This window comes from Drosophila busckii, chromosome X, assembly GCF_011750605.1.
Source record: "Drosophila busckii strain San Diego stock center, stock number 13000-0081.31 chromosome X, ASM1175060v1, whole genome shotgun sequence".
Classification (NCBI taxonomy): Eukaryota; Metazoa; Arthropoda; class Insecta; order Diptera; family Drosophilidae; genus Drosophila; species Drosophila busckii.
Genome location: NC_046608.1, coordinates 18,258,334 through 18,280,621, shown reverse-complemented (window position 1 = coordinate 18,280,621; position 22,288 = coordinate 18,258,334). Strand labels below are relative to the sequence as shown.

General features: G+C 36.8%; 3 protein-coding genes across 4 annotated transcripts in view; 2 read left to right on the top strand and 1 right to left on the bottom strand.

Annotated features, from left to right (window-relative positions):
- Positions 1-22,288, bottom strand: part of LOC108606541 — a 92,765-nt gene that overhangs the window by 57,707 nt on the left and 12,770 nt on the right. The window lies entirely within an intron of this gene.
- LOC108606542 (protein mono-ADP-ribosyltransferase Parp16-like) lies at positions 4,707-6,276 on the top strand. Of its 2 annotated transcripts, none has more exons than XM_017996740.1 (2): positions 4,707-4,805; positions 4,868-6,276. In XM_017996740.1, exons 1-2 carry the CDS (start codon positions 4,710-4,712, stop codon positions 6,125-6,127), a joined length of 1,356 nt encoding a protein of 451 aa, XP_017852229.1. In that variant the 5' UTR covers positions 4,707-4,709; the 3' UTR covers positions 6,128-6,276. The 2 variants fall into 2 exon arrangements, with proteins under 2 accessions (XP_017852229.1, XP_017852230.1); XM_017996741.1 differs by having other exon boundaries at positions 4,708-4,813.
- LOC108606544 (V-type proton ATPase subunit F) lies at positions 20,453-21,103 on the top strand. Its single transcript, XM_017996743.1, has 3 exons — positions 20,453-20,649; positions 20,703-20,781; positions 20,835-21,103. Exons 1-3 carry the CDS (start codon positions 20,533-20,535, stop codon positions 21,062-21,064), a joined length of 426 nt encoding a protein of 141 aa, XP_017852232.1. The 5' UTR covers positions 20,453-20,532; the 3' UTR covers positions 21,065-21,103.

The window sequence follows — 22,288 nt, the reverse complement described above, 5'->3', positions numbered from 1 at the left end:
TTGATAGCACTGCTGCTGCTTCTGCTTCTGCTTCTGCTTCTTCTTGTGGCATTGTGTTTAAGCAGCCAAGTAAAAAATGTAAATTGTGAAAAAGTGGCGCTAATGACAATTATCGGCAAACGCAATTATCTGGCTCTCGACTTTCGTCTCTGCCACTGCCAACGCCTCGACATTATAATTGAAAGCTTTAGCTCAACTTAAACTGCCATTAGCATATAAAATTTAAAGTGGTTTTTCGTTTTTTTTTTTTTTTTGGGGTGCAAGCGCAAATTAAGATTTATAATTCAACATTCTTGATACAACTGCATAAAGATAATTAAATTTATAAGCAAAGGCAGCGGCAATCATATTTCAAATTGATTCAACTCGACTCGCAGCCATAAATTATACAAATATATATATATGACATACTTTTGCATAGCGCAAAGAAAAGTGAAAAGCAAGTGAAAGGCAGTTGGAAAGCGAAAGCGAGTGGGCAAAATTCAACGTAGCGTTAAATTTTTCACCTGTTTTTATGTGCTTGACGTCAAAACAAAAAGCGCCATCTGTTGGCGGCCAACTGAGAGTGTCTGAGCGCCCGACTGACTGACTGACTGACTGACTGACTGACTGAGTCTGTCTGCCAAAGTTGAAATAAAAAATAAAATACAGCAATTTGATTATAAAGTCTGCAGCTGAGGTTTGCTGCTTGATTTGCGCTATTTGTTGTGTGTGTGTGTGTGTGTCTAACATATGGCATACACTTGTGTGTGTGTGCCAAACTGACGAGTTGTTAATGATAAACAAAATGATGATAAAGCCTCAAAACAGGCAACAGGCAGCAAAGAAATCGCTTTGGGCCAGCCCGAAAAGCAAGTTGTTAACATAAAATGGCTCACTGCACACACACACACACACACACACACACACATACCCAGTAGCTGAGAGCAGACATGCTTAGCAGCTTTTGCCTGGCCTGAGATTATTTGTTGTTGCTTTTAGCTTTTGCTTTCATTATTGAAATGTTTTGCATTGCCCGCTGATTCGTAACGCTGCCTGCAGGGCTACAATACATACATATATAAATGTGTATGTGTGTGTGTGCCTGGCAATTTATGAGCGCTGGCTTTGGCATTTTGCGTATTGTTATTTTTATTTTTATTTTCATTTTTATTTGTATGTACATCAGCACAAAATCTTTCGTCTCGCTTGTTTTCTATGGCGTATTCGATTTTGATGTTCACCTTTTCGCTGTTAATCGCAGGCATCTGTCATTGCAATCGTTTTTAGGGCACATCAATTTTTTTTGGATTTTTTTTGGATTTTTTTTTTGTTTTCCTTTTCGACCCGCCCGCTGTTAGCTGATTTATAACCCTAAAACCGCCCATGCGGCGTATACTTGATATTTAAACGCATGTTGCGTATACGCTGGGTAAGCCATAGAGCATGCGAAGCATGACTGGCTTGACAGCAGCCCACAAGCTCCATGGCTAGCCTGCGGCATGCAGCAATGTAAACAACGCAACACACACACACACACACACACACACACAAATACACGCACACACGCACGCACTGAGATTTGATATGGAGAGATTTGTTTTGACAGTTTTGTGGTTTCTTGTTTTGTGAGCTTTGAACTAAAGTTACGTGCATAAATTTTGTGTGAGTGTGTGTGTGTGTGGCCCCAAATATATTTGATTAAAGCTTTTACTTCAATGCCTAGCAAATTAGACAAGCTGTTAGCTGTACTTGATTTGCAACAAGTACAGTGCGCACTGGTTAATAAATAATGCGATATACACTAACAAAAGTTGTGTAGCTGTAAAATTTAAATGCAGCTGCAGTTATTAGAATTGAATTGAATCTGTAATTAATTTTAAAAATATTTAAAATAATTTTTTTTCGAGCTCCTATAATTTTAAACGATTTTTAAACTTTAAACATTTAATTTGTTTTATTGGCATTAATTAATTGTAAGCACTAAAGAATTAATTAACATTCCCAATCTAATCTAATGCCTAATCCATTCTAATTAGAACTGAATTGAAGCTGTTATTAATTTTATAAATATATTTAAAATAATTTTTGTTCGAGCTCAACGAAGAACTTTAAACATTTAATTTGTTTTAATGGCAATATTTGATTGTAAGCACTAAAGAAATATTTTGGATTAAATTAATTAACATTTCCAATAACATTTTAGAGAAATTGAATGCCTAAATATGTTCATTATTTTAATGAAAATATAGTTAAAGCTAAAGTCTTAAAAAAATATTTTAATAAGAATTTTTGCAACATTAGCTATAAAATTTAATTAATTCCGCTATGCACACACAGAAATATAAACAAAAAAAAAAGCAGCTGTCAACTGTTGTCAGTTAGCATCTTTGGGCCATAAATAAACGTTACCACTCATTAGCACTCACACGTGTTTGCCTGTGTCTGTGTCTTTCTGTGAGCAACTGATTGTGGTTTGTAGCTGAGTGCACAGCAGATTAAGCCGACAGCAGTTTGCAGAGAGAGATGCAGAGAGAGAGAGAGAGAGCAAATGGTATTGAGAACGTTTTTGTCGTCTCAATTAGCCAGCTTGTCGCCTTAAGCCAACTTCAAATCACATTGCTGCCACAATGAGTTCAGAACTCAGTTGTTGCTGCTGCTGCTGCAAACAAAACCAGCAACCACCCACTCACTCAACACGCCCTCGAGGCGCATACACTATTAGCAATTGAATTCAATCAATAAACTAATTGTTTTCAAGCAAGTTTCTAGTTCAAAGCAACTGTTGTTGAAAAGCAATATTTCTATGGAGGTCTGTATTGCTAGCAATCAATTCAATATGTTTTTGCAATATAATCCTAAGGCACAGGTGTAACATTTTCTCAATTATCAATAAAGAGCGCAGCAGAATTATTGAAAATAAATTATTATTTAAAATGCATTTAAATGTTGGAAAAATTAGCAGATACATAATTAATTTTTTAAATAATTTATTTAAAACTTTACTTCAAATTTACTTTAAATATGCAAAATTCAATGCACAAAATATAAACTCATAAATTTTGTTTATTTCACTTAAACTAAAGTAACAAAATTGTTTTGCAAGCTACAAAATGTAACACAAATTTATGTTTAAAAGGAGTTAAAAGATTTGCTACAAAGGGGACATCAAAACGTTATCAGCAGTAAAATGAGCAGCTGCTTGGCTTGTGTTTGTGCTTGTGGTGCGAGCCGCTTTGATATGCCCATGTCAAAGTTCATTAGGAACGAGTGTTGGGCCGCCTGCTGCTCCAGCGCGTTGCTGTTAACTGACAGCTGTCTGAGCCGCTCAGCTGCTGAGCTCAGTTGGCTGCTGAGCTGAGCTGTGAGGCCTGCAGTGAAGTCAGCGAACGGCGAACGGCGCTGCAATTGACTGTGTGAGACACAGACACAGAGAGCAAGGTGAGAAAGAGCGCGAGCGCATAAAAGGGAGCGCATAATTTATGCCAGGCCACATTATGATGGCCAACGGATCAGCTGGCTGACAGGAAATTCAAAGCGGAAATTTGTTTAAGCATAAAAGCGAAAGCGAAAACTGAAGCAATTATAAAAACGGTTCGAGCAGCCGCAGGGTTCAACTATAAAAGCAACAACAACAAAAACTATTGGCAACAATTTAACTTAACTGAGCTCTGCGCTCTTTCTCGCTTTCTCGCTTTCTCGCTTATTCGCTTTTTCGTTCTCTGCTTTGAATGCCACACGAGTCAAAGGTCTTTGGGGATTTTCGCATGTCAACAGCAGGCGCAGAGCAAAAAGTACTTAAAAGAATTGCTCGACTAGTAAATAAAGTAGAGCTCAAGCTTTAAATGTTGTAATGTTATATGAAAGTTAAGGCAAAAACAAAGAAGAGAGCTTAAAGTTGCTGAACGTTGCTGCAAAATATTTATAACAAATATTTATTTATGCATTTGAGATTCAAGCTGCTTTTTGTTTGTTTCAAAAATTATATAGTTACTTGTTAGTGTCATTTTTCCAAGTGTATTTATATAGAGCGTTCAATTTGTTTGTTTACAAGTCAAATTGAATGCTCGTTGCTGTTGCTGTTGCTGCTCTTTGGGTTTAGAGGTTTCCCCAAGCGGAAACCGGATATGCCAGCACCAAACACTTGCCCACAATAAAATTAAAAGTATGAGAGAGACAGAGAGTGAGAGAGTGAGAGAAAGAGCTGCCCAGTTCAACAAGCAAAAAGGTTAAAGTTGTTGCCGAAACTTTTGGCACACAACAATAAAGCGCAAGGTTTTTTGTTTTTCGATTTATATATATATAAGCATAAGGGTGCTTCAGTTTCGATAGTTGATACAAATTGTCATTGTTTTTAGTTTTTTTATATGCTATGCATAGAAATTAAGCGCTGCTTTTGAAATGTTATTGTATGTTTCGCTTATCGATAGTATCGATAACAGTAAACAAAATTTTGTAATTAAAATTTTTCTAATTAATAAGCCTTAAATGCTTGTAACTATACAATAGCTGCTGTATTTTGAACTTATTACCTATCGATAGTATCGATAACATTAGCATTTATTGCAGTTGGCCTTGCCTAGCACACAAAATCAAAATTCCACCCTTTTTCACTTAGCAGGCCTTTTGCTCATTTAAAAATTATTTCGACAGTTAAGCAGTGCAAGTCATTTTGTATTTTTCAGTAGACACAACGCTTTCGAATAAAAAACACACACACACACTTCTATATGCATACAAATTTCAAACTCATACACACACACACACACACACAAAATATTAAAAACAAACCAAAAAAAGTAAAAACTAGCAAGAAAGCAAATCGTGTAAAAGAGTTGGATCAAAATTTTGTGCTATTTTAATAAATAATTACAAGCTAAAATTGCAGCGCCTAATAAGAAGAAGCAGAAGCAGAAGCAGAAGCGATATGAGCGGAGATCGGGAAAACCATCAGTTGTCGCCAAATGGCAGCGCCAGCTGCAGCTGCGGACTGCGCGGACGCATTTGCGCGTGCACGCCACGCACCGATATCGATAGCATGGTAATCGATGCGCTGAACGAATCGCGACGCCTGCGCGCCAGCGATGAGTTGCGCGAACAGCTGGAGACAGATCTGCTCGCCGTGGACTGCAAGTGGGTGCTGTTCGGCATGGCGCTGCAGAGCTATCGCTACGAGCAGCTGCTGGCGCCGTATCCGCCGGCGTATCGCACGCCAGCCGGTGGACATAACATAAATGCGCTGTCGCTGGTCTGGGGCACAATGCCGGAATTTACGGTGGTGCAGCGACGCTTGCAGCACAATGCGCTGCCGCCGGAGCAGGTGGAGCTGCTGCATTGGCTGCTGCTGCAAAGCGGCACGCCCAACTTGAGTTTGCTGTTGCGCCAGCAGCGGCTGCAGCTCTGGCATCAGCTGCAGCAGCGACCACAGCCACGCCCACAGCTGGTGTTTCGTGTGGGCGGCGCGCTGACAACGCCGCTGCTTGCCAGCGAGTGTGTCTTCTATAGCGGCGATATGGAGGAGCTATATGCGTTGATCTCTGGACGCAGTCAGAATGCAGAGCTGGAGTTTTACGATGAGCTGGAGCTGGCCTGCCAAATGGCCGAATGGTGCCCGGGCTGGGGCTACTCGCTCTGCGGCTCGCTGCTGCGCTGCGTTGCAGTTTGCCAGCAGCCGTCGCAGCTGCACGCAGAGCAACCGCAGCTGCCACAAGTGCGCTACTTGCTGTTCTATAGTTTAAACTTTATGCAGCATATGCAACGTTTGCGACGTCGTCAATGGAAGCTGCTGCAGCAGAAGCAACTACAACAGCAACAGCGACAGCAGCAACAGCAGCAGCAGCAGCAGCAACAGCCGCCGCCAACAGAACTGGAGGTGGACTTGGAGGAGCTTGAACATGAGGAGTTCACAGACGAGCAGCTGCTAGAGCCGGATGAGCTGCTCTTGGCGCCACAACAATCCGTTTTAACACTTTGCGTGCGCTCATCTATTTCACGCTTGTTGCCGCTGCCGAGACTGAAGCATTCGCGGCGGCGTCATCTTTGCGTTGCCTTTGGTCTTCTCACATTGGCATCGTTGTCGCTGCTTTGCAAGAATTTGCGTTTGGCTCAGCTGCCGAGCGCCCGCTGGGTCCAATGTCTATTTGGCTAAGCGCCCGCCAACCACCACCCACAACCCACCACCCACCACCCCCAGCCCAGGAACACACTCTCGTCTATTTCTTTAAGTCTTTTCCATTTAGCTAAACTAAACAAATTCGTTGTCGCCATGTTCTTGTCATTGTCATTATTAAAAAGCAACAACAAATTGTTTTAACAAATTTCACTCGTTATTCAAAATTTTGCCTTTGGGTGTTGTGTTTATAGCAAAAGAACATTTCATACATAGTCAATGCTTTGGAGCCAGCTGAAGCATAAATGAACATTTAAGTGTTTTCTCATGTTGCACACACACACACAGAAACGCACACACACGCATACACATAAAGCCTTTAGCTGCCCTTTAGTACGTTTGGCAGCAACTGTTGAAATTGTTGTTGAAATTTCAACAATGCTAGTTAAGGCTTTATTAATATTATTAGTTTATTTTAGTGAATTGCATTGGTGAATTTGTTGGTGAACTCAACAATGAAAATCACCAACGCTTTTTCTTATAAATGCCATTTTATTGGTTTATGAATAAGTAACAGAGCATTGGAATATTGTTGAATTTATTAGTGTTGAGTAACTTTCACTAATGTAAAGCTGATGACTGTTAACTACTGAAGTTTAATGAATAAGCAACAAAGCATTGAAATATTGTTGAATTTTTTAGTGTTGAGTAATTTTTAACAATCTAAAGCTGATGACTGGTAGGTATTATAATATTATTTGTTTATTTTAGTGAATTGCTGCATTGGTGAATTTTGTTGGTGAACTTAGCAATGAAAATCACCAGCACTATTTCTTATAAATGACATTTTATTTTGGTTTATGAATAAGCAACAAAGCATTGGAATATTGTTGAATTTATTAGTGTTGAGCAACTTTCACCAATGTAAAGCTCATGACTGGTAATTACTGAAGTTTAATGAATAAGCAATTGTTGAATTTTCTTTGCCGCTATATTAATCTGCTAAGCTTGGCTGACTGAGCTTTAATTATTTGATATTTTAAGCTATAAGTTGCTTGATTTTTAAAGAAAAGCATTGCTGATTGCTAGAATATAATAGAATAAATTCTATTCACATACAGACTTTAGCTAATTATCGATAACACTCAAGTACAGGCAAGACAAGTGGCTTCTTTTTTATGGCTTACATGCTTATTACCATTTTGTGGCAACGAGCAAACTGTTGCATGCAAGCTGCGGCTTGCCACAGCTGCTGCTATACATATATTTATATGTATGTGTATGTGGCATGTTTTTCAATGCGTACTGCGTACTGAAAAATGCGTATTTAATATGCAAAAGGCAGTCGTGTATACAAATATAATGTGAATTGTTTATAGGCACGCACAGATCAGTGCGCAATGGCTCAAGCATAAATGAATTGAAGCAGAGCAGTGAACAGCGAGGAGAGAGAGAGAGGGAGAGCAGCAGCTAAATAAACAAAAGTGTGGCAAATCTTTGCTTAAATGTTGCTTTAGCTGCCTGTCTGTCTGCCTACTGAGATTTGTCTGCATGGTTGTTGGGTGGTAAAGTGGGTGGTTGCTGGCTTAAAATCAAATGCAAATTTTTAACGTTTTTATACTTGCTTGGTTATACGCTTTTTAGTTAGCTGGCTGTACTAGTGACTACACTGCACAAAAATTAATGTTAAGCAAATTATAAAATTTTTTTATTAATTTATATAAATATATATTAAGCAAATTAAAACAAAATTTTGCATAAGACTTCAGACTTTAAGTTAAAGCAACCACGTTAAGAATTTGCGCCAGTTATGCTAACAAAATACTTGGAAAGAAACCAAACCTGAGAGAAGACTAAAAAATTCCAACTAATGAGCACAAATCAAATTTATGTTTTTACTATATTACTCAATTTTTTTAATTGTCTTTCGTCTCTCTAACTTATTTTTACAAGTGGCGAGTGTCTTGTTTTGTTGTGTAGTGTAGCAGCGAATTTCATTGCTTGCAATTTTATTTATTTATCTTATGCTGTGAAGATTTATGCAAATACTCGCGCAGACTATTAAATTTGCATATTTATCAATTTGTTTTATGCGTTATTTTCTTTGTTTTGTTTTATTATTTGTTGTTGTTGTTTGCTTTAGCCAGGCATATTTTAATTATTTTGCAGCAGCTCTCGCGCAATGCCTTGAGTTATTTAAACGCCATTTGCATAGAGAGTGAGCGACAAGCTGAGCAGCTGAGCGCTAAAGAGCGCGAGCGAGCGACAGCTCGCCTTGTATTAGGCGCAAGCAAACCCAATTAATAAAGCTACAATCCAATTTGACTGAGGGCACATCAAAGCGACGCTTTCAAAGCACCAAACGAGCGCCAATCAAATATTAAATAGAAATTACCCAAAAAAAAAGCAACAACAAAATAAACAAAATAGGTAAACTAAACATAAACATAAAATGCCTAAGCACTCACTTTGACTACAGCAGCGTGTGCGCTCTTGTCAATTATCATTATGATAATTAAAATCTTTTGCTTAACGCTGCCTACGACATCTAAGTACAGTCTGTCTGTCTGTCTGTCGTACAACTTTCGGCATGTGTCTTTGATTTCAAAGCAAAATTCAACTCGTGGGCTCTTGATGAACTTATGTTTAGCTAAAACTTACAAACATATAGAGCCTAACGCACTTGTGTGCTAAGCTGATTAGAATCATAGATGGGGCCTCCTTAAGAGCGTTTTTTTCAATGACTGCTTGCGCCCTACTCGTTAGGTGGACAAGCGATTAAGTTGGTGCGGTCTGTCTTATAGCGGCGGGCTTTGAATTGATGTAGCGCCATTGTTGTTGAGACCAAAAAATTGTATTGCAATAATTGGACTTAATTAACTGAATACAACTAAGATTCTTATATTATGTGAGCTATTACTTTGTATTGGTCTCTTTCATATTCTCACACATCGCAGTTCAATATGCCTCAAGCACTCTAACACGAATCTTAAGCTGGAAATATTGTCTTTTGGCTACGACGTTTTTCATTTCTATCAATTGATAGACCAACACACAGGCATACTGGTATCCGCACAATTGTTAACAAATCAGCGGGCAATAACCGAGGGCTAACAGTTGCTTACATAAAGCTTGACGTGAAGCGCTACTCACGATCTCGTGGTTAATCCAGCAGCAGAAAGAAAACTTCGCCTGCAAAGTGTCGCTAGCTGAAACTCACACACCACACACACAACCACAGCACCGATGCACTATGCATGTCTTGTAACGGTATACGGCTATGTCTCATAGTTGGCAAGCAAACGTTTGTCACTTTGTTCAGTGTGGCGCCCAATTCTCCGTTTTGCAATCTTTAACCCGAATGTCCTTTCTCATTAGATGCTCTTTTAGCAGCCATAGACACGCACAAGCACGCACGCACGCATAGACAGAGACAGAGACAGAGAGAGAGTGAGACAGACATACAAGTGCTTGAAAATGTTGATGATGACCAAAGTCAAGTAGCTGAAGGGGCAAAAGCTGTTGGAACTTGGGCTGTGATTTGACTGTAAAGTGGCACACATGCCAACACTCGAGTGGACATGTTGAAGCATTTGGGGAAGCTAGACAAGCGAGCACTATGTCAAGTACGAAAAGTAACAGTGAACAACAGTGAACAGTGAAGTGAAGTGAAGACAAGCACTCGGTCAGCCGCACAATGCGCAATGCATTTTTAAATTTACAACAAATGCACAACTTTTGAAGCGTTAAAGAATTTATAAATATATTGCCCGCAGGCGCACACACACACACAAACAATAAGCATGACAATGACAACAATAAACACACGCAGCGTAAACGAGCGATTCTGTATGCGTGTGCAAGGATATGAATGCCAACAGTTAAAATGAATATTTGGTTGGTCTCTTCAGCTCGTTTCGGTTTGTTTGCCGCTTTTGTTGCTGCTCTCTTTCTCACATTTTTACGAGCACTTAAATTGCACGGCATTGTAAATGCCATTGCACGTACGCAACAGTGTACAGAATTGGTAGCCCAACTATTAAATACACTTTAATATAAATTTGAATTTGTTAGCTTTAGACTTCGCTTAGTAACTCTCGTTGGCTACAAATGATGTCTAAAGTGTTCGACTGTGCATCAAAATAAATTTAAATTAATTCAAATGTAAGCAGCTCATATCATTGTTGCAATTTTACTTGTTTCAATTTTATTTTATTTTATATTATGCAAACTTTTATTTGTGCCAAATCACTGCGACTTCTTTCCCCAAAAAAATATAAATAAATAAATATAAATATATAAATAAATATATAAAAACAGCCTAGAGGCCTCAGTTGCTCTGGCTACATAATTGTTATATAGAATTAATTCTAAGTTACAATTGAAAAATAAATAAATTTGTGCCAAACTTTTACATATGAAAAAATTGCTTATAAATTTTATTGCATTTATATACTACGAGTATTTTGTTGTAGCACTAACTGCTTTATATTTAATGCTATTATTACAGCTAATTGATAATTGCTAATTAGACGCTTCAATAAGCTGCAACCTGAACTGCTTGAGAACTTTGTGTACTGTCTGCTTAAGCATTTTGTGGCTTTCAGGCTTTTTGCTCAGTTTGACTAATTAGTGGCTGGATATTACGTTGGTAATAAATTGCATAATTAATTGGCTTTTAACACTTAATGCACGCGAATGCGGCTGCAACAAGTGTCTTGCAGCAGTAGCAGCAGCAGCTTCGTGGTAATACGGCTTGTTACAAATGTGATAAATAAACCGTTACAGCAGCTTATGCTAATGAGCAGCTTACTGCTTGTCTGTCTGTCTATCTGTCTTGCTATCTCTTTCATTCGACTGCTATAGAAAACAGTAGCAGCAGCAGCAGAGAGCCAAACGGGTGGGCAGAGAGCAAAGTGCGCTAACAAGCGAAGCAACAGCAGGGCTCGAAATAAATCTGCATTGCCTTCCCCTATTGCGAACACAACTATAAAAGCAAAGAATACAACAACAAAAGGCAACTGAAAGGAAAAGCGTAGCAACAAAACAAATCAACTAAAACAGGAAGGAAACACTTTAACGATATGAAAATCCTGTTGGCATATGCTGCAAATGGTTTTCTTTTCTTTTTGTATATGTATATGTTTATATAAGCAGCATGTATACACCACTTATTATTTTTATATTTATTGCTAACGATGTTGATGCTGTTGCCGCTGCTGCTGCTGCTAACGTTGGCAGCGAAAATTATGAAGGTAGTTGCGCGTACGTACTTATGTCGAATAATAATAAACTCTTTGAGCAACGCGCAGCGTCAGCGTCAGCTTAGCTGAAGAGCACTTTGAATTTAATAGAAAGTGTCTGCTGCATTGCTCTGCTTCAAAAATAATAGTAGTAGACTTACTGCCTTATCCTTTATGCAAAGTACAGCATGTGCAGCCAATTAAAAATATACCACTTTTTATTATAATAAAGTGCACTGCACTTTCCGCTGCTTTTGTTATTAAAAAACACACACGCGAATGCGCTTTAGTGCGCATTAAAACGAGTAAGAGAACTGATCAAAGCAAAATCACGCGTGACCTTTCCCAACTCAAAAACGAACCAAAAGAGCGCGCAGCGCAGTCAGCGTCACTGCAGTTAATGCACACACATAGAGAGCGAGAGCAAACGAAAGTGAGAGCAAACGAAAGTAAGAGCGAGCGAGTCTTTGCTTATCAGTTGAGCACATGCTAAGCAAAGCAAGTGAGCGCAATTTACAGTTAGCTTTGCTTTGCTTTGCTGCGTTTGCTTTGTCGTTCGCTTGGTAAAGTTTGTCGGACTGCTAACAAAAATTATTTTGTATGCTTGAATAATTTGCATAATATTTTTATTGCTATTGAGTATTTAAATTGTTGAACTATATATTTAGCATGCTATAATTTTTAAGTAATTTAAGCACACTGTGCAGCTTGCTTGCTTAATTTATTAGCAATGTTATATATTCTGCAGCAATTTCGCGTGTTGTTAGCACAGTGTGCGACCTGCTGGCTGCGCAGTTAACAGTTATTTGGTTTTCAACTTGCTTGGCTTGTCTTGGGCTGCTTAAAAAAAAATTCTCCTTGCATATTTGCATAACATTTTTATATTAGTTACTTAGTTAATTATGTTTAGCACAAATATTTTAGACTGTTTTATATTTTTAAGCAATTTATTGTGTATTTAGCGCACTGTGCGTGCTTGGCTACCAGTTAACTGTTATTTTTGCTATTGCTGCTGGGCCAGCGTTGAAGGGCAGTTTTTAATAATGCGCTGACAGGCAGCAGCTCGATCCAGGGCTTACGCATGCCGCATAGTACAATGGGCAAATGCAAGCAAAAAAGCTAACAAAAAAAATCAATTAATACTAAAATTTATGGCATATGAAAAACTGCATGTGTTAGTATTAAATGTGTGCACAAAGTGTGCTAACTTGTCCATGGTGCCATCCAATTTTATGACCACACACGCATAAACTCACACACACACACAGACACATGTGTATGTGTGTGCTGCAAGTTTAATGTGCTCAACACGGCAGCAATTAATAAACAAGCTGCTAGCCATGTGCAAAAGAGATAGCACGAGCGAAAAGCGAGAGAGCACGAGCATGGGATATTTGGAGTTAAAAGGTTTTTATGTGAAAATATGTTGCTGCAGCATTTTTGCCGTTTTTTATAGTTGCTCATATAAAGAGCAGATAGATAAATGTATCGGGACACAGTTGAAAACTGTTCGAGCGAGAAAGTTTGTAAGCTTATTGTTAACTTACTTATCTGCATTTTACTCGTATTTGCCATTTTAATTAAAATTCATTAATTGTGCATTTTTTATTTTGCCGCCGCTCGCCCAATTCCTTGTAAGCTCAGTCAAACGCAACCCTATAAGCATTTTTATTGCCAATTTAATTAAATTTGTTTTTAATGCGCAAATATTTTGTTGATTTGTTAGCGAGAGGAGACATTTGATGAGTGCCATTTGCCATTCAATGTTGGAATGTGTGTGGAGAACAAAAAATAAATAAAAACGATGCTGCTGCTGCTGCTGCTGCTGCTGCTGCTTTTGTTGCAACTCTAGGACATAGCGCTGGGCTCTTGACTCTTGACTCAACAAAAATGTGGGAAAGTACCTTGAAGGTGTCGACGAGGTCAAAGGTTGAATATTTTTGTCATTTCAGCTGTGCGGCTTTCAATTTAATGATACGACACATTGTTATGCAGCTTTTATCGCTTAGCTGCTTTAATTTGTTGCAAGGCATAGCTTGATATTTCATTAAAATTCATAAAAAATTTGTTAAATTTGACTGCTAATAGAATAGAAGTGGCTGCTCATATAGAATATTTAATATATTGAATAATAAGCAGCAGCCTTGAATTTAAATAAGTCGCTGAACTTTAACTAGCATATATAATAAACGCCTACTAAAAAATATATTTAAATATATAGCTATGATAAAGTTTTATGTCTCCCTCTCTCTCTCTCTCTCTTGCTCTTTAGCTGTCTCACCTATGCCATTTTATGATTACTTAGTCTGCCGTCTGTCGTATATTAAATGACGATAGGCATAACTTTCATGCGGTACGTACTTCAATATAGAAGAAGCAGCACAACAAGAACAACAACTATAGAGAAGTACACTTAACTATGTCTAGCTTGTGGGGAAGGTAGTGCGGCCTCTTTTGTCTGCCATATAGCACTCAAACTGGCTGAGTGTTGTACAAGTTTTTATTTTTATTATTTTTTTGCTCTGCTGGGCAAAAACGAGCTAATAAAGTTAGCGGCCTGTCAGCCCGCTGCGACAGCATAGAAGCCGACAGGCAACAACAGGCAAAAAAAATGCCGCAAAAAAAATATAAAGCTTGAAAAATGTAATAAAAAATTTGTTACTTGCGGCACTAGTGTAAGCAATGTTTAATAAATAAATAAATTGCAGCAAGCGCAGCTTTAAATTTAATGCATATGCTTGTACTTAAAGTAATGCCTAACAACCAATAATATAATATAATAAATAAAGCAGCGCAAATCATAAACAAAATAATCATAAAAGCAGCAGCAACAACAACAACAATAATCAACAGCTATGTGTAGCAAAACAAACGGAAAACAGTTTTAACGCAAGCGGAAATTCAAAGCCATGAACAGGGCCAGCAGCTTACTCACACACACACACACACATACACACACAGACGCATATGCATACATATACATCTGGCTCTGGCTCTATAAACTCAAGCACAGTGCTTGCCATTTGTTTAGCAACACTTGAACTAAGCATAGAAAAATGCAAATTTTTAAAAATTATTTGCATTTATACATTTTTTTTTAGCTTACTGTGCATAATTATTTAACAACAATTATTGCTAATAAAATTTAAATATTAATGTCACAGTGCTTGTCATTTGTATAGCAATACTTGAATTTTACAGCAAAAAAAATTAGAATTTTTAAAAATATAAATATATAATTTTTTTTAGCTAACTGTGCACAATTTTTTATTATAATTGCAACAATAATTGCTATTAAAATGAACTAAATATGCGAAAAAATGTCTTACACGCGCTAAAAAGTATGCAGCATATAAAATAAAAAATAAAATAAAAGTTTACTTACTTTTGAAATAAATTAGTAAGCGCACGAGAAATGCTGCAAGCTAAAAATAAATGTAAGAAAAATGTTAAAAAATAAATAATTGTAATAAAACAATAATAATAATAAGCATTGTGGGCTACAAGCTTGTCAAGACTTGTTGCTTTTGGCCAGCATAGTTAGTTCGGCCTATAGACAGGCAGCCTATTTGACTAGGCACAAGGTACTAGCGCTATCATTAGTAAAAGCAATGAGCGTTGTGAGTGTTGGGGGGGGGGGCGCTTACAAAACTGTTTTGTGGCAACGCCAAACAAATTAGCTGGATTTGGTGGCTGTCCAAAAAGTGCTCGCTCCACTCTCTGTGGTAATAAGTAAAAATGTAAACAAAATCCGGTACTTTAATGCGGCTTAAGTGTGCCAAAAGTTCTACAGCTGTTGCGTTTTATTTGTTACAAGTCCAAGCAATTAGCAGTGCAAAAGCTGCGCGCTCTGTCTGTCCACACAAATTGTTTGTGCGTTATTAATTATGGGCGTGCCATGTATTAAAATAAATGCTATAAATATTTGTATTTCACTTTGGATTTGTAATTACTGTCTGTTATTTTCTTTTTTTTTTTTTTTTGGAGCCAACGCGGCTTAATTATGTGGCAGCCCAAAAGCAACAAGCTTACACACACACACACACATACAGTTTGAACCCTCGTACAGTTTACGTACAACGAAAATTGTAAAAAACAAATTTCAACAAATTGAAATTTGATAGAAATATGTAGGCCAAGCAGTTTGGATACAATATACACATACATATGTATGTGTGTGTGTGTGTGTGTGTGTATACGTTAGGGTGCTCAATTTTTGGGGGTGGCTTTTTGCTCAGCGGCAAGCGTAAGCTCAAGCGTAAACAAAAATTCCGCATTATACATAAAAATGTTTCCGTGCCCAGGTAAGCGCTTAGCTTGAGGTCTTGCGCACATATATACAAGCTATATATATATAAATATATATATATGTGTGTGTGTGTGCCTTAGCGTTGTGCAAATTCAATTAGCTGCGGCCCAACGCTTACAAATTTGTGCGCATTTAAATGCTAAAAATAAAAATAGTTTGCTCACATTTTAAAGCTTTTAAACATTGCTTTTGTTAATATTTGTTATATATTTAAATTCTACATTTAAATTTACATATATTATTTGCCATATTGTTGTTGCTTTAAGCGCATTTAATGTGGCACAACAAATCTCTGCAAATTTTATAACCCAAATTTTATTTTTATCACGCTTGGCGCTTTAAAAAATAAAAAAACTTTTACAGTTGAAATAAAAGTTTTACACACACACATATACAAATTTATGTATGCGTATAAAATTGCGTATTTTGCTTTTTAAGAGGCGCTTGTGTTTATGTGGGCGTGGCATGTCTGCTGGTCTCTCTGCTGTGGTCGTCGCCCTTGAGCTTAAGGCTCAGCTGCTGTCTTGAATGCGGAAATGGAACAAAAGTAGGCGTTACAGGCGTGGCTCAGCGCTGTCTCTGTGTATGTGTGTGTGTGTGTATAAGTAAAAGTGAAAGTTGCTTGAGCGCAAAAGTTTTTCAATTTGTTTATGCAGGCAATGCCAGAGCTAAGTGAATTATTGCATTAAAATTATGTGTCCTGAGCATATGAAAAAAAAATAATATATATTTATATAAATAAATAAGAAACTTTCATTTTGTATAAGCAATTTAAATTTTGTGTATAAAAGCGCAATAAAGCAAACAACTGAGCATTGTTATCGATAGCTTGAAATTTATCGTATTGAAATTTATAATAATTGTTAGCAATGAAATAAATACAAGTTAATTCAATGCTAAATAATTTTCTTTTCGATATATTTTCAATTCGTTCTATAAATATTATAATTTAGATATATATAGAAATATTTCTAATTAATTTTGTAATAATAATGATAAATTTAAATTTGCATTCCCAACTAACTAATAAATATTAATAATTCATATTTAACTACTTTCGATTTTCTTGCTTTTTTGATTATAAACAAAAGCAACAGCTGCTGCTATTAATAATAATAACATTATAAAGCCAGCAATATTGCAAATTTTGTAGCTTGACCATGCTGGAATTTATTTTTTGCCATTGTTAACACTTTCAATTATTAATTTAATGCTTTTATTGACTGTTGCCCCTTTTTTTTATTAATTGATTGATGCTGCTGCTGCTAATACACACAATTCAAATTACTTTAATTAGAGCTACGCACACACACAGGCACACACACACACACGCACGCACACATTTCCATTTCCATTTCCATATGCATATACATATAATAAATAATTAATATTGATGTCAAGCAACATGAAAAGCACAAAAGTTGCATATTAAAGAGCATAAAGTATATAGTTGTTGTTGATATTTTGTTACATTTTTTCGCAATGATATAACATTTATTTTGTGTTTGCTTGTTTTTTGTTGTTTTTTTTTTTTTTTGTATTTTAGGTAATGTCATCGCACCCTGACAATGATGGAGGAAGATTGATGCCCTTGCGACGGCAGCAATACCCAAAAGTTGCTACATAGAGCGTTTGAGCGTTGGGTGGGGTGGCGGCGACGTTGATTAGCCCAAGCACAGTGTATATAGAAATAACAAGTATACGCCGTGTAGTGCGCTTAGTTTTGGGCTGCAACAGCTGGAAGTTGAGCGGCTTTCAATTGTAATTATAATTACTGTCCAAACAAAATGAAAAGCGAAAAGTTTGCTTGCCCAAAAATATTATAGACTTTTTTTTTTTTTTTTGCTGGCAACAGTCGCAGCATTTGGCAATTAGCTAAATGGCGGCGACGACGGCTTACACTGGGGCTCAGCAGTATGCGCTCAACACTCACGAAAAACTCTTGTGCAAAAGTGTTTACAATTATTTGGGGCACAACATTGCGTAAAGTCAATAAAAGAGTGCAAATAATTGCTACCCAACTATGCTATACACTTTGTAGTCAAAGCGCAAGTAAGCAGCTAATTATACTATAAATATTTAGGGAAATGCCTGCATAACTTTATTAAGCACATGTGCAATTTTTAAAAAATACCCAACTAAGCTATACACTTTGTTGTCAAAGCACAAGTAAGCAGCTAGGTAAACTATAAAATAAATTTAGGGAAATGCCTGCATAGCTTTATTAGACACAAGCGCAATTTTTTTAAAAATACCCAACTACACTATACACTTTGTTGTCCAATACACTTTGTTGTATATACAAATTTAAGGCACACACCTACACAACTTTAATATACAAATGCGCGAATTTAAAAAAAATGTCAAAAATACCCAACTACGCCATACACTTTGTAGTCACAGTAGCAGTGAGCAGCTATGTATGCTATATAGAAATTTAAATATACACATGCGCAATTTTTAATAGAATAACCAACTATGCTATACACTTTGTTGTTAAATACACTTTGTTGTATATAACAAACTTAAGCAGGCGCCTACACAACTTTAGTACACGCTTAAAAATGAACAAAGTGTATAAAAATAATCAACACAGGCGCACAAAACGCTTGCGGCCCAGGGCATGTGACTTTGGCATTCAATAACAAATTAATAATCAACTGCCATTGATTACATCAATAATTCAAAAGCCACAATATAAACACACGCACACACACACACACACGCAGCCCCAAAAAAATCTCATTTAAAGCTTGTTTAGGCTTTATAAAAATTTAGCAAAGCACAAAAATTTCATTTATTTAATTTGCTTGTAGCGAAGCACAAATAATAAATAAATGCTGTATTTATTTTTTGAAGCTAAGCTGACACAGTTTGTTATTTAAACTTTAACGAATTTGCTGTTAAAATTCTTTTACAAATTGCAGTTTAATTTAAACATTTGTGTAACTAGCAGCTTAAATTTGTTTAAACAAAGCAGCGCGCTTGTATTTCTTCAAATGCTTCGCATATTTCCCAAACAAAGACATTCATAATATTTTGTGCAGCATCCAACGATGAACTCGAACTTCGCATTTAGTATGTGCATTGAATTTAAACTATTTTGATTTGATTTGTCTGCTATTTATATTGTGCAGAGCATTCTTGGCCGCATGCTGTGAGTCATTTGATTTCTGATAACTGCTGGACATGCATGTTGTATTTTTGCTTTGAGCAGCAGCCAGCGCTGTGGGTGGGTGCCCAACTGAGTTGAGTTGAGTTGAGCGCCTGAAATCATTAATAACTTTTATTCAAGCAACGCACGCAGTGTGTGTGTGTGTGTGTGTGTGTGTGTGTGCTCGTCCAACGATGACGAGACACAAACAGCAAGCAGCAAGAGCTGTGGCTATGTTGTGTGGGTGGGGGGCGTATACGCAATTCGATTGTGGGAACATCAAGCAGCTGTGTGTGCTGCCCACACACACAATTGTTTACCTGTAGCCAGCTGCTGCTTTTGTTGCTGTATGTGGCACACATGTTGCGTTGAAAGCACTTTTCATAACAAGCAGCAAAATGCTGAGTGCCGCATATAAGTGAAATAGAGAGAGAGAGAGAGAGAGAGCGAAATGCAGTAGCTGTAGCTTTGCAGCAGTACAAGCAGCTCGCAAGCTATAGTATATATAAATTTTTTGCTTCATTAGCTTTGTTGCAATTGCAGCTCAATTAGCAAACTTTTGTGCACAAAATTCTTTGACTCATTAAGTTTAAATGCCTACAGAGTCTCAAGCTGTCGGCTGCTTCATATATGCGCATTATATTTGTTGTTGCACTGCATTATTTGCAAATCAGCTTTACTTGCAAATATTTTAGTAATTATATTTGTGCGCTCAAAGTTATGCTACAATAAATTTTGTAGTGCAACAAAAAGTTTCGAGCCACAACTAAGTTACTAAATTAATTAAATTTATCAACTGTAATTAGCATGCACACACATCGCTTAGAGCCATATATGTTGGCCACAGTAAAAGCAAAACTTTTAGCTTTGATGTGAAATTATTAGGAAGCCTGCATTAGTTTCTAATTTCAATAATAAACTTCATTTGTTGTGCACTTGCTGCATTAATAGCGCAGACTAACTAAAGTTTGCTTAACTTTTCTTAAAACTAATTAAAAAAATTCCATTAAATGTTGCTTTTTATAATTAAACGTTATTTTTTAGCAGCTACTGTACCGCACGCAAGCCACAAGGCTGATTACAATTTAATATTAGCTACAAAAATAGCATTCTAATTAATAAATAAGCTGCGCACAACAAACTTTAGTGACTTGAGCGTAGCTTAAAAACCAAAAGAAAAATGCAAAGTCGCAATTAATCAATTTTCCAAAAATATATAAGCGCTGCAAGATAATTGAATTTTCATACTGTGGGCTTAGCTCACGAAAAAAAAAAGAAAACGAAGCAAACAAATTTATGTAAAGTGAACTAAATTTGGCACTCAAAGTAAGCAGGCTTAAGGCTATAGGCTTGGCATTTGAGATTGTGTGTGTGTAAAAAACTCATTAAAAAGTCATAAGCAAGCGCGCAGATTTTTTATTAACAAAAAGTCTTTGTATATTGACTTATATATAACGATAAACTATCGATAAATTTGGCGCTTAGTTAGCACTAAATACAGTAGCAGTAGTCACTGCACTAAATGTCAAAATATAGCGATAAACTATCGATAAATAGCACTAAATAAAATAGCACTAGTCACTGCACTAAATGTCAAAGTCAAATATTTAAAACTCTAGACAGTTTTACATCAGACAGAGAGTTGAAACTAATAGGGGAGGCGGTTGATAAAAATAATGAAAAAAAATTGAAAAAAAATATATAAAAAATAAAGCAAACAGTTACTTGAGTACAAGAAATGGCAAATCACATGGCTGCTGTAAGTGAAGAATTTGATGCTGATGAAGCTGAGGACAAGTTAGTTGACGAGCCCGAAGATCCTTCAATAGTGCGCATAGGCGTTATAGCCGATACGGTAAGTATATATAGCCATATACATAAAGATATTATATGCATTTAACTTTAAAGGAAGTAACATTGGGTCTATTGCTAGTTGGCATTGGCTATGAGCGCGATAAATTTCACAACTATTTGATGGTGGATAATGGTAAATAAACTAAATTAAGCCAATTTTAGCTTTTAAAACATTTATGTCAATAGATACGCCTTTGGATGCCATTGAGCAGTTCTTTCAAAATCTTTATAAACGCCACAATATTGGCATTATACTGATTGACTTTATGACGGCCAAACGTTTGGGCACCGTGCTCGACAAATGCAAAAAGCTGCTGCCCGTTGTGGTCATTTTGCCTACCAAGGCCTCCATTGTGCCCTACATAGAGGAAAAGGAGCGTCTGCGACGCCAGCGACGTCGCGACATTTATTTGTAGTTATAGATAAAATAAAAAGGGCTCAAGTATCTGCTTAAATTTGCTACTAACTCCACATGAACTAACCACAAGTAAGCAGTTACATGTGCCATTGGGCAGCAAGCGCTCAATTTTCGCTTTCGATTAGTGCAGGTGAGAAAGCAATTGGCCACAGCAATTGCTAATTGAATCATAGCAGCACGCACATACGCATATGTATGTGTGTGTGTGCGTAATTTATGCGCATTACTTAAAGTCAGGTAGCACGCATCGATTTCCGCAAGCCTGTTGCCTGCAAGTAACTGCTATATAATAAATAAATCACGCACGGCAAAGCCTTCAACTTGATTCGCGTGTGTGCTATGTATGTGTGTGCGTGTGTGTGTGTGTGTGTGCTGCATATGATTGTCAAAATGTCAGCAATTAATTTTGTTAGTCGTGTAACAGTGAATTAGGCTTAAGCCTCTAGAGATAGCAACAGCTGAAGCTGTAGCACTGACTTTGACGTCATTTCCCATTCCCAGCACACACACACACACACACGCACACACATGAGACCTTTAAATCTGCTGCAAATCTAATTTCAAACTGCGGCGTCTTTGAGACAAGCAATAACTGGGCCAACGGGTCGTATGCGTTGATTTAATTACAGCCTAAGCTGCTCGAGCTAGCAAAGTCTTTGCTCTAAGACTGAGCAGCTATATATATATATTTTAAATTTGAAATATATGCATTTATATATTTATATTTTTTATAATTTTTAAAATATTTTAATATATTTTTATAGTAATTTGCTTTGTTTTGCTGCATAAAAACTTTAAAAAATATACAAAATTAAAGCCTAAATAAATGTTTAAAGTCGTTACTTATTTTCTGCTTAGTTGTTGTGCTAACTTCAGCTAAGTTTTGCCTCGCCATAACTCTCACTTACTTTTTAAATCTAACATATTTGTTGTTCTATTTTTGCAGCTACATAAATAAAAAAAAAATCAACAAATTCTGCGTAATTTTAGCGCTTTAAGTTATTTTTCTCATTATTTTTCTCTCTCTCGCAAGCAGTACGCATTTTTTGTTGGTCAATTATTATTTTGCGCAAAAATTTGTTGCTGTTATTAATGTTGGGGTTGACTGCAAAATGAAATTTGCTGGCAGTTATGCGCTTGTCGGGCCCAAGGCACAAAGTTCTGTTCTGTGTTGTTGATTTCTGCGAGAAGTACAAAGCCAATGCATCAATTTTTTGTTGTT